This window comes from Zalophus californianus, chromosome 4 (genome assembly GCF_009762305.2).
Source record: "Zalophus californianus isolate mZalCal1 chromosome 4, mZalCal1.pri.v2, whole genome shotgun sequence".
Classification (NCBI taxonomy): Eukaryota; Metazoa; Chordata; class Mammalia; order Carnivora; family Otariidae; genus Zalophus; species Zalophus californianus.
Genome location: NC_045598.1, coordinates 85,061,640 through 85,079,612, shown reverse-complemented (window position 1 = coordinate 85,079,612; position 17,973 = coordinate 85,061,640). Strand labels below are relative to the sequence as shown.

Sequence of the window (17,973 nt, the reverse complement as noted above, 5' to 3'; positions counted from 1 at the left end):
TCTAGATGCATAGGTGAGAGGTTAATACTTAAAAAACAAATGAATGCCTTAGGGATTCTCTCCCAGAAGGCTGGTTGAGAAAGGATGTTAGACTAATCAGTATTTATAAATGCTCTCACTATAATGGTTTTATATATATTTTAAAATAGGTATTATACAATGATGTTCCCATTTATTCAGTTTTACAATAGACACATACAAACAAGGTAAAATCTTAAGAAACTGCTTGCCTTACCCCAGAAGTATAGTTCATAAATTATAACCACTTGAAAGATGAGTCACAAAGGAAATTATGAGGCAAAACCATTTTTGAAAAAAAAACTCCGTCATTTCTTATATATATGACTATTTGAAGATATGGCAGCTTCTTACATGTTTAAAAAAATGCTACTTTTTAATTAATTATTTATCTATTTAGTTAATAATTATCTATTATCACAAATAATTATCTATTTAACCAAAGAATCAACAAGGTTTATCAAAATCAGTATCTGGTTCAAATCCTGTATTCATTAACAGTGATGATCACCTATGATTTAGACTTTCAAGTATATAATTTTGTTTTCATTAGTGCATATTCTTTCCATTTCATATCTCTATTTATGACCATTACTGTCATTTCTAAAGTCTGTACTTTAGTTTGCCTCTGCAAGTTGGGCTATTTTGTTCTTCAAAATGATAATAAATATATTTCTTGAAAAACTTCTACAACTAACAAAAAGACGATTTCTTTTGTTTAAAAGTTTTTCTTTGTATTTACAAATGATTATGGTAAACGGTACAAAGCACCACAAGGTGGTAACCGGTGAGTTGTAGAAAACTGATTTTTAAAAAAAATTGCAGCACAGCTTCAAAAATACCACACCAGAAACAAAGCTTATTTCTGCATCCTGTTTATGTATTTTTTTCCCATCATGCATAGGTACCTCTTATTTAAGTGAATCAAAAATCAAGCTGCAGATCCATGTAAAAGGGCGTCACTTTTAAATAAATCACAATGTGATTCAAAGCTACAACTAACTATTCAGATTTCTGTATGCTAAGTTATGAATCCACTTTCCATTCCAACTCAACTACTAAGGAAAAAAGGAGCAAAACCACTCTGAAATCTCTTAAAAGAAGTGTATTTTCAGAAGATAAAAAATGACACTCTCACTGTTGTACTGGATCTCCTGCTTTTCATTTGGAAACAAAATTCATCACAGCACAACTCAGTTTTACTGAGCAATTTAAAGCACCCTTTTGCCTATGTTAGAAAATGTTGAGAGAAAAACTTTTTCTAAGAAATCACTTGCACTGTGAAAGTGAAAATGGAACACTGGGCAGCCTACAAGGAGAGACATCTATTTCCATGGCATGTTCCAAATTGTGGAACATTTAGGTCCAGAAAACATATAGAGTCCTATTATTTCTTTTGCTCTTGGTGAACTGCAAATACACATAAAAATTAAGGCTAAGGAAAATTACTTCTTTTATACTCTATTTTATTGAGTTGGTAAGAGTTTCCACGTATTTCCTAAAATCAGTTTTGGCTAACCAGACAAACTCTTACACAATTTGAAAAACATCTCAAGTGATCTGCTTACAAATATTTCATTATCATATGAACATTTAAGTAAATTAAATTTGCTCTCTTAACATAAAATAGACAACTGGAATGTCTTTATTTTTGTGCTCTGGAGCTATTACTTTTTTATTGCCCTCTATTTAAAAAAATTATGTTTATGAGGTAAAGTCAGAAATGTTGATTTGCCTTAGAGACGTTAGGAAAGAAGCACAATTTTAAAAATGCATCACCCCACCCAAAATAAATATAAAATAAAATACAATGGCACCACCCAGAGAAACCTAAATAACATATATGTATATATATGCACTCTGATATTTTCCCCTGATACATGTAAAGAGAAATATATATTTTAGATATAGACTCTTTATAATAATGAATCATTCTATGTGTTGCCCTGTACCTTGTTTTATTTATTATCATTGCATGAAAGACTTATCATGCCTCTACCTGAAAACTGCTATTGCCTGAGGGCACTGTTGTCCCTACAGCACTCTTTTCTCTCCCACACTCCACGTACTACTGGGAGTTTGTGGTGAGGTAAACGTCCTCACTACATTTCCAGATCTTTGCTCCACCAACTCCCCGCCCCCCCCCCCCCCCCCCCCCCCAAAAAGTTCCTTTAAGTTCCAGGCCATCAGATTATTCCACCCTCTACCCATCTTGACTCCCAGCGCTATGACTCTGGATAGCTCCCCTCAGTCACTAAAGAGTGTAGCCATGGGCTGCTTCTCTTTCCACCTCTACCTTTTTCATGACTCTTAGTTTCAATACCCATGTGGCAGTCCATCCAGCACACGAGCCTCTATCTCATGAGTTTATCCTGGATCCACCCCTACAGCCACACCTGAGCCTGCAGATGCCAAGTTCACATCTGCACATCTTCCTCTCACAGCCTGCGTCTCCCCTACTTGCTGCACTCACCCTCCTACCAGAGCTCTGATCTATTAACCTTCTCACTTTTCTCCTCTTTTTCAGCCTCTATTACCACCTTTAAATCTTCATTTCCCACCGCGATAATCCCTGCTGTACTCCTTTCTCACTCTGTCAGTACTCCTCTGACAACAGCCCAAACGGCTCAATCTGTCTGTTCCCTACCTTTTATCAAGTAGCTGAGCAAGACTAGAGTAAAACACACAGTGGTGCCGGTGGTTTTCACTTTAAATTCATGACTGCAGACTTCAACGGGGCCCTCGGCACTGGCAGGCGATCACACTGCTCCCCTTTACAGCAAAAGGCCTTCAAGAGGAGTTGACTATGGTTGCTACCCCCATTTCTTTCCTTCCCATTCTCTCCTGAAGCTCCTCCAAACAGACTTTCCTTCTCATTACCCTTCTGAGTGTCTTGGCTCAGTTACCAACTATCAGTCATAGCAGCATTTAACAGGGTGGATCACTCCTTCCTGTCTGAAACGCTTTCTTCACGCAGCTCCTAAGACAGTGTGCGTTTGCATCTTCTCCTCCCGTCCCAACAAGGCCACCTCCTCAGCTGGAGCTACGCCCTGTGCCCTGCCTTTCAGGGTTCAGTCCTCAGACCTCTTCTCCTCTCCACCAGGTCTCCCTCCTCCGGGAAAACTCATCCAATCTCATGGCTTTAAGTACCATACATAAGCAGATGACACCCAGAGTTTATCTTCCACCCAAACTCCTCCCGAACTCTAGATACTCTACACTCTGCCCTGTATATTGCACTTTGGCTACATTGTCCTTCTCCCTGCTCCTTTCACATGTCAGGCAGCTTCCCATCTGATGTGTTTACCTGACGTTCCCTCTACAGGAATCATGTTCCTTTGAACAGTCCCCTGCCCTTTCTCCTTCACTATTAAGGGCTCTGTCACCTTATAAGAGGACTTTCCAAGCCCTTCTAAAATAGCACCCCCTTACCCTGCTTCACAGCATTCACCACCTAAGACATTACATCATCTATCTGTATGTTCATCTGCTTTATTGACTGTAACCCCTATTTGAATATAAGCTCTGCAGGGGTTGGGTATTTGCCTATGTTGTTTACTGTCTAGCACAGAGTATGCACTTAAAACATTTATTGAATGATTTTTAAAAAGATTTTATTTATTTGACTGAGAGAGAGAGAGAGGGAACACAAGCAGGCAGAGCAGCAGGCAAGAGGGAGAGGGAGAGAAGCGGGCTCCCTGCAAGGAGCCTGATGCAGGGCTCGATCCCAGGACACTGGGCTCATGAGCCGAGCAGAAGGCAGACGCTTTACCAACTGAGCCACCCAGGTGCCCCATTCTCATGATTTTTAGATATGTTAAAGTTCCCTGGTTTATCTCCAAGAGGTGAGATTATGAGAACATTTCCAAGTTAAGTTGTACATTTCAGTAATGTTTGAGTTTTTTTTTACATCAAATGTATTACTTTTGTCATCAGAAACAATGGAAAAGAACACATAAAAATGTTAAAATTTAACAATAATGAGAAAGAATCAAATTATATGAATTTGAGACTATATATTTATGTAAACTAGTGAGAAGAAGTTTTATAATATACTGGTAAGACTTAGATAAGGATGATATATAGGTTTTATCTTGAAAGCCAACTGTAGTTGATTGGTTGTGGCTGCTTGAAACACGATACCGAAAGGAACCCTGAAGCTAAATTGGGTTCTGCAGAAAAGAAGGATGTTTTCCAGGAAAATGGAAGGGGAGGGAATTGTGATTCATGCCAAATAAATGCCACTCCATGACTTTAAATCTACATGTGTACTATTTCCCATCCTTTTGTACTCAGCTGAGTTCTCCCAAGAATTCCATATTTGTACGTCCCTGCCTATGTGAGCTCTCTATACAAATGTCTAATGAGAGATCTCAAACTTAGTCATAAACAAAACAGACCTTTTGATCTGCAGTGCTCTTCAAAAAGAAACAAACCTTGTTCTTCCTCTAGTCCTTCCTCTTCATAAGGACACCTTCATTCACTAGGTTGCTCCCGTAAAAACTCTACGAATTATCCTTGATTCCTTTCTTTACTCAAACCCTGACCTAAACATTCATATCCATAAGCAAATCTTATTAGCTCTAAGCCAAAGCATTTTCTAACTTTTTATCTCTCCAGCTTCTAGATGAGGACCTCAGACCAAGCCACCATGGCCTCTCATTTCATCAACTCTAATAACTTTCTAGCTACTCTGCCTTTTTGTACTCTTGCCCCCTTATAATTCATCACCTACACATCAGCCAGAAGTAATTTTTAAAAATACAAAATCAAATAATGTCACTTCCCTATGGTTTCTCACTGCAGTTAAAATAAAACCCATACTCCTAATTCTGGCTCATTTTCCCAAGCCTGTCTCTCCAACCTTTATCTCAAACGACTCTCCTCTTACTCCCTACACTTTAAGCCCATATTGGCCAACATTGTTTTCACTACAGGGTTTTGATACTAGCTGTTCCTTACAGAATGCTCTTCCTCTGACATTCAGGTCAGTTTAAATGGCCCCCTCTCCAGAAAACTTCCCTTATCAACTCAATCTAAAGTAGCAACCCAATCACTACATCCTATGTTAACTCTCTGCATACTACAAATAACTATTTGATATTTGTGTAGTTTATTTATTAATTAGTTTGTTGTCTCTTTCTCCTACTATAATGTAAGATTTAAAACAGTATTGTATCACCACTCTGGTGAGAGGGTCTATTTAATAAATATTTGTTGAAAATGATTTGTTTTTAATGTGTAATATTTCAGTAAAAAAGTTGTGGGTATGTATTTATTTATTCATATTTGTGGACTAACTGAATGGGAATAGAACTAAGTAAGAATTCCCTATTTGGGAACAGAGAAAGTAATTCTCCAAGGTTGAAAAACCATGAATTTATTTTGATTCAAATCAAAATACACAAACTTTTTGCCTGGCAGAGTCCGGTGCTGACTTTACAACAATGAAAAAAACAACTTGCCCTCATGCAGCTTAAGAGAGAAGAAACGGGCTATTTCAATTTGGTAAGTAAGTGCCATGAAAGGAATAGTAAAAAGTGCTATAGGTATATTTAACCCAGCCTGAGAGGTGCACGATCAAGAAATGCTTCCTGAAGAAAGGGCCGTTTTAAACTGAAATCTGACTTGAAGGATAAGCAGTTATGATGGACATACTTGTGGGAGGAGGAGACAGGCACTCAGTGTAAGAGTACTTTGGGGAAAGGAAATGTGGCCCAGAATCCAGACAGCTCGTAACATATTTTCAGGAAACTTTAAGTAATTTAATATGGCTGGAGAGAATATAAAATTGAGAAGGGGTGAGAGAAAGACTGAGAAGTAAACAAGTAACATCATAACGCCCCACTGAGCAGCTTATTCTTTTCCTGAGGGTAAGAAAGTGCACTGAAGAATTTAAAGCAAGATAATCTTTCATGTACCATCATCTTCCTTTAAGAAAGATCACTGTGGCCACAGGGTAGAGAAGAGTTTAGAGAGAGACAGAGAAGCCAAGCTCTTCCAAGCAACAATTGATAGGAGAATTAGGATAGTAATAGCGGAGCCAAGGAAAAAAAAAAAAAGCAATTATTAAGATCCAACTCTAAGTATAAGAAGCAACTAAAACTTATAATACAAAACAAAATAAACACTGACATGCAATAGAGAGATACACAAGTTACCAAATCCATCAGGGGTTAAGTTTTATAGAATTCTGTGACATGTAGCTGAACTTTCAAGGAAGTATAGTTAAGATTTCCAAGATGCGGGGCGCCTGGGTGGCTGAGTCGTTAAGCGTCTGCCTTCGGCTCAGGTCATGATCCAGAGTCCCTGCTCTGCGGAAGCCTGCTTCTCCCCCTCCCACTCTCCCTGCTTGTGTTCCTCTCTCGCTGTGTCTCTCTCTATCAAATACATAAAATCTTAAAAAAAAAGATTTCCAAAGATGGAGATGCCTGAGTAGCTCAGGTGGTTAAGCATCCAACTCTTGACTCAGCTCAGGTCATGTTCTCAGGGTCATGAGATCGAGCCCCATATCAGGCTTCAGGCTGAGCGTGGAGCCTGTTTAAGATTCTCTCTCTCAGCGGGCTCAGTCAGTTAAGAGTCTGCCTTTGGCTCAGGTCATGATCCCAGGGTCCTGGGACCAATGACCACAGCAGGCTCTCTGATCAGGGGGGCAGTCTGCTTCTCCCTCTTCCTTTGCCTCTCCCCCCACTCATGGGTGCCCTCCCTCTCTCAAATAAATAAATAAAATTTTAAAAAAGATTCTCTCCTTCCCTCTCTCCACCACTTACATGCTCTCTCTCAAAACAAAAACAAAAACACAGATTTTCAAAGATGAAGAAACTTCCAAACTTTATAAGACTTTTACATAGCAGAGTTGCTTCCTAGTACAAATAATTTGAAGAAACTTAAAAAATAATCTGCATGTTTAAAATGTATAACCATTTTTAAAGGTAAGAACTTCAAAATCTATATTTATGACTATCTTATATAAGATTATAATTCCTCATAATTAAGTATACTCTATTCAAACATAAGCTGTAAAAATCATCATAATCTGCCCTCTAGTTATCATCATTAGAAAGCAAGTTTTGCTGACAGTAAAATCATTATGGATAAATAAAAAACAGTCAAATCAAGACATATGTATATATATACTTAACATATTAAATAATTCAAGACTGTGAAAGGCAATATATTATTTCACTATTCTGATAAAAATTAAATCAATAATAAAATATATTTCAGTGTGGTAAATATGAGATAGTATATAATCTAATTCAGCAAATATTTTTTGAGAATTTACACACACATACTTTACATACACGTTCGCACAAGAGAGATAAACTATACTAAGAGACAGACCCTTCCTCAAGAATTTTATAAAACTAGATAGGGAGACAGACACTTATATACCTCAATAAGCATTTTTATAAGACTTTTGCAATGATAATGTAACTTTATAAATTAAATAGCTGTAAAAGAGACTTTAACATTTTTTTGCATTTGATAGTGTAAGATATAGAATAAGATTCTAACTATAGTTAATACATTTTATGTTATTAGTGTTCTACTCTACAGATAGAATGTTGGGTTAAAAAAGATCCTACTAATTTGGATTACAAGCCCAAAAGATTAATTGCTAAATACCAAAAAGAAACATCAAAACCTAGACAAGAAATAAATGGCAAACAGAAAAAAGCAGGAAGATGAAAAGAGAAATAATCTACATAGGAATTTGTTAAAGGCCAAAGGAAAGCCAACACAATCATAATTTGTATTACAGATCTGTAATTTAAGTAGCACATTTCTCACTTCTCATTTTAATACCTGAAAGTAACATATAACACTTACCTTACAACTATAAGCATGGCTATCAGGATCGAACAAATAGGATCTGCTATCATTAGACCAAAATTTTGCATCATGATGGCAGAGGCAATTACACCAATACTCCCAAGTGTATCTGCCAGAATGTGTAAAAATACACCTGGAAACAAAGCATAATCAGAATCAAAATAGTATCTTCTGATCAATGAAGATCTTTCCTTTTTCAAATCAGCAGGGTTCAAAATAACTCATTCATAAATTATACTTGTTCTTAATGATCCTTAATATTTTGGTATAACATAAATGAGGAAGTACAGAAATAAGACTGGTTAAAAGATTCCATAATTAATAATTTGTTGAAAGAAAATGGCATTAGGCTGAAAGAACTGTTCAAGAAATATTGTAACTACAAATATATGTACACACAGAGCCCTCTGCTGGTAATTAAAATTATTACTACTTGAGACTAAATTTCCTATGGACACTAACTCTATAAATCCTGATATACTTATTAATTATCCTGAAGGTTTTGTTACCTAAATTATATACTAAGCTCAAACCTGATAAGGAAGAAAGTAGAGATCTGAATATTTAAAAGCAAATATAAAATATTTTTAAAACTTTTAATAAATAAATATTAAATTGTTAGGAAAGTGATATTCTGTCTTGAAACCCAGATACAATATTGTGATATTGTGATTTATAATAAGAAATACATATTTGGTCTTCATCCTGGTTTCTGGAAAACCCTGGGAACTTCCTAAGTGACAGTGACAAAGGTGTCTCTGGTTAATGGTAATATACTTTTGGACCCCACCTAAGGATGGGAGCTGGCTGCCAGGAGAACCAATCATATGATTAGAGGGTTGGAACTTTTAGTCCCAGGCCCCTCTGACCTCCAGGTATCAGAGAACTGCTTGCTTGAGAGTACATTCTTTATGCCCCCCCATTGGACTTGGGCACAGAATCTTAATTTGTGGTCAGAAATGAGATCAGAATCAGAACCCATTAAATATTAACATTTAATACTTGACTGGAAAACTATTAAAAAAAATCAAGAAGTTTAAAATACATTATTTCTTAAACAGACTTAAGACAACAAATTATTCAACATTTAGATCTTTAATAGGTAAAATCTACTGTATATAACCACTGTCTTTGAAACAAACTTAAACCATGTTACTAAAAATAGAATATTTTAAAATAGCATTTATTCTATCTGAAAAGAAATAATGTATAAAAAGCACATACCTACTTTAGAAATACTTATTCTACTTTATTATTCACTGGACAATTAAAGGCAAACCATTTTTTTTTAGGTGTAAAACACAGATTTACTAAAACTTGAAAACACTTTCTAATAATTTAAAAACAGACTGAGTCCAATCAAATCTTAATGTGCTCTAGGAAAATATGCTTCGATTCATGTTCTACTGTGTAATTTTATATCAAGTATTATACCAAATATAATTCATCCTGCAGTACTTAATATACTTTTTCATTCGTATAGAGTATTGATGTTTGTAACTATTCTTCAAAAAGCTAATGGCTCTATTTCCTGTAACAAAAATATTATGCTGAAGCATACTTAGAGTAAAAAACTCTCCTCTAGGGTATTTCAAATAGCAAAGAATTAGACTAGTAAGTGTCGAGGCCACATTAAGTTTAAAAAATAAAACTGAAGAAAAATACCCATCAAAATAGATTGAAGGGACCTACGCTTCAAAACTCTTAAGTGAAATGTGATTTTAAGCCCTTATATTCTTTAATCAGTGTTTTACTAGGGCCAGACATGAAAACAGCTCTAAATAACCAAAAGGAAAAAGAATCATTTGTTCTTGATTTTTCTTTGACTGAAAAGTCCCTGACTACAACTTATGTGCTGACCTGAAAAGTGACTTTATTAGCAAGTGTCATTAATTACCTAAGCCCTTCTCACTTTCTAGTAACTGTTTCAAGAAGAAAAATCACTAAAGAAAGAAGTTAAACTATTACGTTTAACTTACATAAAAGCTGAAAGCCTTAGAAGACTTGGAAGGATATGAATATTTTAACTGCCCAAGAACACTCCAGCCAGAGGCTCTCTCTCTCTCTCTCTCTCTCTCTCTCTCTCTCTCTATATATATATATATATATATATATATATATATAAATAAAACAAATGGACTACTCTGCTAGGAGATTTTGACAATTTGGAATGCTATCCCCAGGACAGGGGTATATGGGAAATCTCTGTATCTTCTGCTCAGTTTTGCTATGAATGTAAAATTGCTCTAAAAAGTTAACTCTGTTATATTAATATTAAAAGATATATATATAATGCAAAGTGTGACCTTTGTCATATCCATAGGCATCAAATGATGATGGCTAAACAGGAGCTTACATGCCATGTAAAATGATACATTATAAAATTTTACAAAGCAGAGAAAATCAGTTTTGTCTGTGAATTATGGTAGTTTCTTTGGGGTAGGAGCCAATCTTTGGCTCTGAATTTCTATTTAGACTTCATCATCAAAGTTTCTTAATTCCCAGCTCCCCACCTTCCTGCTTTTATTAACTTTTGACTTCAATCTGACTTTCTCAATAGCTTGTGATCCAGTCTCTACTGAGCCTATTTTTCTCCACTATTTCTTGATATAGCTCTTGTTTTGTTTTTTTTCCCCCACTATGAATGTGCTCCTCCATACTTTATTTCAGGAGGCTTAAATGTGTCTTCCAGTTACTAGTTTTCCATTTGCAAAATATATAGAATTGGTTTAGAACAGCATTTGCTGAAATAGCTTGTAATCATGCATATGTAATGCATCTATATCCAATGCTATAAATTAGCCTTGATAATATGAGTTTATTTTTAATTTTAGAAATCATCACAAGTTGAGGGAAGGGAGGTTGGATTTGCCTTCCTAATTATCTTTTAGACAAGCTGTTATGAAAATTACTTTATATTTTCTGAGTATCCATCAATTTATGGTGGCTGCAGCAGCCCAGTAGTTAGCTCAAGGATAGGGAAAACTGTCTGGTATTCAAAGTTTCCATGCGGGTACTCATACATGAAAACTGAGTTAACTGAATTTTTCAGTTATTTGCAGCATCTTTAATATGATCTCTGGCTAGAGGAAAGGATCAATAACAACAAAGCAAAGATTTAGAACCCAAATGACTCACATATGAAAATTATCAGATACAAAATAAGAAAAATAAATTATATATATATATATTCTTATTCAGTAATCCTATGGAGGCAAATATATTACTATGGTGTTCCTATAGTCATTGGCATAGGTATTATTTACAGTTAAGCAGTATAGTTTCTAACTACTGTAATCTTATTAAATCTAAGGAAATAGCCAAGTGATAGTTAAAAGAATGTATGCTAATATATCTAATAGCATATATTTAAAAAGTCACAAAGATAATATTTTAGACACAAATACTGTTACATATTTTTTTTTTCTTTTTTTTTTAAAGATTTATTTATTTGAGAGAGTGAGAATTAGAGAGAGAGAGAGAGAGAGAGAGAGAGAGTACATGAGAGGGGGAGGGTTGGGGGAGAAGCAGGCTCCCCGCTGAGCAGGGAGCCCGATGCGGGACTCGATCCCGGGACTCCAGGATCATGACCTGAGCCGAAGGCAGTCGCATAACCAACTGAGCCACCCAGGCGCCCCTGTTACATATTTTTCTTAAAGGAAAATTTCATATAGCTCAACACAATGAAACCTGTTTCGTAAAACTGAGAAATACACAAATTGCTTGTCATACCTTGTAAAATCTGTCTGCTGGGTCCTGTTGTTTCTTTTAAGGAGGGACCATCTGTAGAGAGTTAAGTTTAATTATTTTAAAATATATCTTCAATTACCGATTCAATTTTTGCAATTCAGAGAACTTTTCATTCAAATATATCATGAAGGATGCATGACTATACAGCCACATCAGATTTACAAAATTCTTTTTTAAATTTAATATAATAATTTAATGGAGACAGACACGGGCAATTTCAAAATGGTACACAGTATTTAGGAAACTATCAAGCAAGCTGGTAAAAATAGTAAATTAAAAACACTGTGAAAGTCTTCTACTATTCATAACATACCTTATTCTACAGTTTGCTACACTAATTTTACAACTGGAAAACCTCAGACAAAACAAATCTACTGCTGAAAGTTATAAGAAGTCCAAGAAATAAAGCCAGGACAGCATCCAGGATAACCAGACTGTGGCAAACAAGAGCTTTCCAATAGCTTCTAGATGGATGTGGCAAGCTTTTCAAACAGAAGAGATAAAAATACTTCTCATTTTGCCTTTATGATGAAAAAAATTTAAAAATACTGCAATTTCTATACTGACTCTGAAGATACTATCAGCTTTAACATAAAAGCAGAAAACATAGGTAAACAAGGTAAAAGATCAGCAATACTGAGATCATCAGGAGGCCTGACAAGCTTTCTGAACATGTCTAACAGAAAGCCTTCCTGGGGTCATGGTTCTTGGCCCATGGTAGCAAAGAGCTGACATATCCTTACCACAACAATGTAGAGACTGTAACAATGCCAGAAGAGGCATAAAAGCCTAAGGCTGCACAGTGATTTCTGTCTGGATATGGCACTGCTATGGTGGGGAGAAAGACATAGTCACCTTAAAAATCATGCTGAATGTCAAAAGTGTTAACTGTTCTAAAAATCCAGCTCCTGATCAAGGGAGGAGATTTGTCTATAGGTAGTAGGTCCAGATAAAGACGGTAATTTTTGACATAATTATTTGGAAAGGTGTATTCTGCTACACTAATATAATGGTTATGTAAAATAATATAACTCCCACCTATGTAAAATCTGAAAAGTCCTTCCGGACGTAAAATTTGTTATCTGTGGTAGACACTGGCTAGTTGTTTATCACCCATTTCTTCTTCTTTGGTAAACAAATAAACTACATTTCCCAGGCTCTCTTGAGTTATATATGTAACAGTATTAAGCAAAGAAATATGACAGGTAGGGCACCTGGGTGTCTCAGTTGGTTAAGCGTCTGCCTTTGGCTTGGGTCATAATCCCAGGGTCCTGGGATCAAACTCTGCATCAGGCTCCCTGCTCTGCGGGGAGCCTGCTTCTCCCTCTGCCTGTCGCTCCCCGCTTGTGCTCTCTCTCTGTTAAATAAATAAATTAAATTAAAAAAAAAAAAGAATATGACAAGTAAACCACTTCTAGGCTCATAAAAATGTCCCATGTGATCCTCTATGTACTCTATCTCCAGGTAGATGCAGGGAATCCAGTGGAGGGTTCCAAGGGTCAAGAATCCCAGGGATGAAAAAAACCTAGATTCCTAAATTGAATGAAAAACAGCACCCACCCCCTCCTTTACCCATCAACCCAAGAGCAATATATAAACTTTTACTGCTTGAGTCACTGAGATATGAGCAGTTAAACCAAGCAAACAAAAACCAGCTAGCTTTACTGACAGTGTAGCATTTCAATAAATATAAAACTCACAGCATTTCCCAGTGAGACTATGATGTCTCTTAAGGGCAAAATGGAATGATGGCCCTATTACTTTTATATCCTCAGATTGGCTAATATATACTGAAGGCAGAAATAATAGTAAAGAAAAGATTTTGGAGTCGGATTTCCTTTTTTTTTTAAGATTTATTTATTTTCGAGACAGTGCAGGGGGGAGGGGCAGAGAGTGGAGGAAGAATCTCCAGCAGATTCCCCGCTGAGCGAGGAACCCTATGCAGGGCTCAATCCCATGACCCAGAGATCATGACCAGAGCCAAAATCAAGAGTGAGACACTCAACCAACATAAAAAAACAAGAGGCAGATGCTTAACTGACTAAACCACCCAGGCACCCCTGGAGTCAGATTTCCCTGTGTTTGAAGCTTAGCATTTCCTTTTACTAGTTACTATGATCTCCACGTGCCCTGATGTCATATAAATTCTTCCTTGCCACTTATCCTTCTCCCCCTTGGCCAAAAAAAAAGCTACCTTTCACCTATTTAGAATCTTACTACAGTGCATTGCTCAAGGTATAAAAAAAAAATTCTAGGGCAACAAACAAGGGGCCAGTTACAAATATTGGTGGTAATGCTACAAAAATAATGACTCTACTGACTACCTAGCAAATCCTTTTGCAAACAACACAGTTTCCAGTTGTTTTTAATAGAATGCAAGCATTAATGGTGAGCGCTGTGAATTGTGCAAGACTGCTGAATCACATATCTGTACCTCTGAAACAAATAATGCAATATATGTTAAGAAAAAAAAAAAGAAGAAGATAGCAGGAGGGGAAGAATGAAGGGGGGTAAATCAGATGGGGAGACAAACCATGAGAGAGATGGACTCTGAAAAACAAACTGAGGGTTCTAGAGGGGAGGGTGGTGGAGGGATGGGTTAGCCTGGTGATGGGTATTAAAGAGGGCACGTTCTGCGTGGAGCACTGGGTGTTATGCACAAACAATGAATCATGGAACATTACATCACAAACTAATGATGTAATGTATGGTGATTAACATAACATAATAATAATAAAAAAAGAATATTAAAAAAAGAATGCAAGCATTAGCTAATGAAGCTGCCAATTTATAGATTATCAAAAATAATTTTTGTTAACAGATCACTCAGTAATTTTTGGAATGTAATTCTTAAGGTGTTCAAAGAATTCACCAAAACTGCTATAAACAGAGTTTCTTCTATTTAAGGTTTCTTAGTACTTGCATTATAAAGCTAGAAAATAGGAACAGAATTATTGCCAAAACCTTTTTTATGCTGATAAGTGTCAGTGTCATTTTTCCATACAGTATCAGTGTCATTTTTCCACACACTAAATGAGGAAAAAAAGAGCTCAAATTATCACATTAAGATATGTATCTTAAGTAAAATGTTGCCTTTTATGATTATACATGCATCAAGATTTTAAAAATAGAATTACTTTGATTGACTTTTAGTAATAACTATAATAACTCCATCCAAAAGAAATGTTTAAACACTAAGTCTTATGTTTCTAGTAAATAAAAAATTTATATTTATATACCTATTTTATTGCCAAGAAGTAGAACACATGATCAATTAATAACTTAACCCAAATATAATCCCTTATTATAAAATTTTGGAATGAAAATAAAAATTCAAGGAGAAACAGGAAGTTGTTAAATTTATAACTATTTAAACGTTTCAAATGGGTGAGAGTGGGTCTCAAACCACTAAGTTATTTGGAGTCCACTGAATATATTTCAGAGTAATACAGAATTTTCACTCTAGGGGTACCTGCATCAGTTGGTTAAGGATTTAACTCTTGGTTTTTTACAGTATGTTTTTTACAGTTCCTCTAAAGTTTAAAATAGAACTACCATATAATCCAGTAATCACACTACTGGGTATTTACCCAAAAAATATAAAACACTAATTTGAAAGGATATATGCACCACTCTTTATTGCAGCATTATTTACAACAGCCCAATTATGGAAGCAGCCCAAGTGTCCATCAACAGATGGATAAAGATGTGGTGTGTGTAAACACACACATACACACACGTTGGAATATTAGTCAGCCATCAAAAAGACTGAAATCTTGCCATTTGCAATGACGTGGATGGAGCTAGAGTGTATTGTGCTAAGCGAAATCAGTCAGAGAAAGACAAATACCACATGATTTCACTCATTCATAGAATTTAAGAAACAAAACAAATGGGAGCACACCTGGGTGGCTCAGTTGGTTAAGCATCCGACTCTTGATTTCAGCTCAGGTCATGATTTCAGGGTCATGAGGCCAAGCCCCACATCAGGCTCCATGAGCTGGGCATGGAGCCTGCTTATGATTCTCTCTCTCTCTCTCTCATTCTCTCTGCCCCTCCCCGCCCCCACTCGCCCATGCTCTCTCAAAAAAACAAAACAAAACAAACGAACAAAGGGAAAAAAAAGGAGACAAACCAAAAAACAGACTCTTAACTAGAGAACAAACTGATAGTTACCAGAGGGGAGGTAGGTGGGAGGATGAGTGAAACAGGTGAAGAGGATTAAGAGTCCACTTATCTTAATGAACAGAGTAATGTATATAATTGTTGAATCGCTATATTATACACCTGAAACTAATGTAATATGGTATGTTAAGTATACTGGAATTAAAATAAAAGTAAATAAGAAGTAATAAATAAATAAAACATACCAGTATAATAGTTACAAAAATACAGCAAATTTTAGAGACTGATAAATTAGGGACTAAATATTCAATTTCCAAGACCCTTTTCAATTTTCAAATCAAAAGTCTGAGGATTCTATTTGGCAGGTACAGACAATACTTGAGAATATAATCTATTTAAAGATAATCTGACTGTGGTATCTAAGCAACTTCTATTAATCTATACTCTGAGCAACGGGGAGGGGCAGAGAAAGAGGGAGAAGTAGACTCCCTGCTGAGGAGGGCCTCAATCCCAGACCTTGAGATCATGACATGAGACAACAGCAGACGCTTAACCAACTGAGCCACCCAGGTACTCCAGCATACAAAGATTTCTAAGGGAACAAGGAAGTATCAGGTGATATTCACCAAAAATTACAATGAAAATATGCAAAACTGAAAACCCCTATTGTATTTTTATAAGCCTATGTAGGACAAAAAGCCTTATTGTACTTAAAAAACATGGCCAATCTCGTCTGTACTTAAAAAATTGTAATTTTCATTTGCTAAAATCCAACTGTTTCTCATTCACTGAAGCTCATTTAAAATAGTGGCACATAGTATAATATACTCACTGAAAAACAGCTACATCCTTGGCATTATACTGAGTTAATTTCATTATATCCTAAAAATGAACAAGCCCTGCGAACCATTTAGTTTGATTCATTAGAAAGGAAGTTGATTACAAAACCTTTTCAAGAAATTATCTCAACTAAAAGAGTAATCTATAGAAAATTTCAGTATATTTGGAAGGCTGTCCATTTGAAAGTATTTTGGCTGTACTTACCATGAGAATGAAAGTGTCCATGTCCATGAGCATGATCATGACTATGTGCAGCACCATGTTTCAATTCATGACTATGGCAATGATCTCCATGGCCATGTGTCTGATCCAGAACACCATTGAAAAGGGAATGACTGTGTCCATGGCCTAAAAAGTAGTTAGAACAAAAAGTATGCAAAACTATATTAAATAAATGGTTACAATAATACTGATATCAGTGAAAAGAATTAGCTCTAAAAAGAGATTCAATTAAGTAAGGATCTACTTGTAAAAAGTGTTATAGATTCATTAAAACTGATTGAGTTCCTACCATGGAGTATGGGAAGGAAATGAAATATGGAGGGAAGTGGTAGACTTTACTGGAGATGAAAATAAGTGAGAAGTGCACAGAGATATTTAGAGATTAGACAATGCCATTCATTCATTCATTCATTCAGGAAATACTTATTTGAAACACACTATGTTACAGGCACTATTCTAGGCACTGGGGATAAAGCAGTGAAGACCACAGACAAAAATCTTAGCTAAAACTTTGCAAAGTACTATTACATATATTATCAAAGTAAAACAAAATATATGCATATGGTCACTTCGAGGCAGCGGCAGGGAAGCCACTGTATTTGATAAAAGATCAGAATTACGTTACAGCAGGTAGAATCCTTAGAAAAAACAAAAACAAAATAATGCAACAAACTTTGAAGGGAGAGGTAAAGTAATGATACCAGAGTCATTATAATATAAAATGTCCAGTTTTCAACAACAAAAATTGTTAAGACATGCAAAGAAAGATGAAAGTATGCTACATACATAGAAAAAAAAAGCAACCCACAGAAAATGTTCCTGAAGGAGACCCAGATTTTGGACAAAGACTTTATTTAAATCAGCCATTAGAATATGTTCAAAGAAATAAAGAAATCCATGTCTAAAGAATTAAAGTATAACAACAATAACTCACCAAATAGAGAATATCAATAAAGAGAAATTATAAAAAAGAACCAAACAAAAAATTCTGGAGTTAAAGAAATATAGTAACTGAAATAAAATATTTACTAGAAGGCTCAACAACAGATCTGAGCTACAATTATGCAAACTTGGAAGATGGATCACTAGAGACTGTCCACTCTGAGGAGCAGAAAAGAAGAAAATTAAGAAAAATAAACATAGCCTTAGATACCTGTGGAAACATCAAATGTACCAAATTAA

At 35.6% G+C, this 17,973-nt stretch overlaps 1 protein-coding gene across 2 annotated transcripts in view; it reads right to left on the bottom strand.

Moving 5' to 3' along the window:
• Positions 1 to 17,973, bottom strand: part of SLC30A7 (solute carrier family 30 member 7) — an 84,211-nt gene that overhangs the window by 40,262 nt on the left and 25,976 nt on the right. For both annotated transcript variants that reach the window (XM_027587201.2, XM_027587273.2), the window contains exons 6-8: positions 16,774 to 16,917; positions 11,587 to 11,637; positions 7,852 to 7,987 (exon numbers count right to left, since the gene is read on the bottom strand). In XM_027587201.2, the coding sequence (XP_027443002.1) occupies positions 7,852 to 7,987; positions 11,587 to 11,637; positions 16,774 to 16,917 (331 nt within the window). The remainder of the gene's footprint in view (positions 1 to 7,851; positions 7,988 to 11,586; positions 11,638 to 16,773; positions 16,918 to 17,973) is intronic.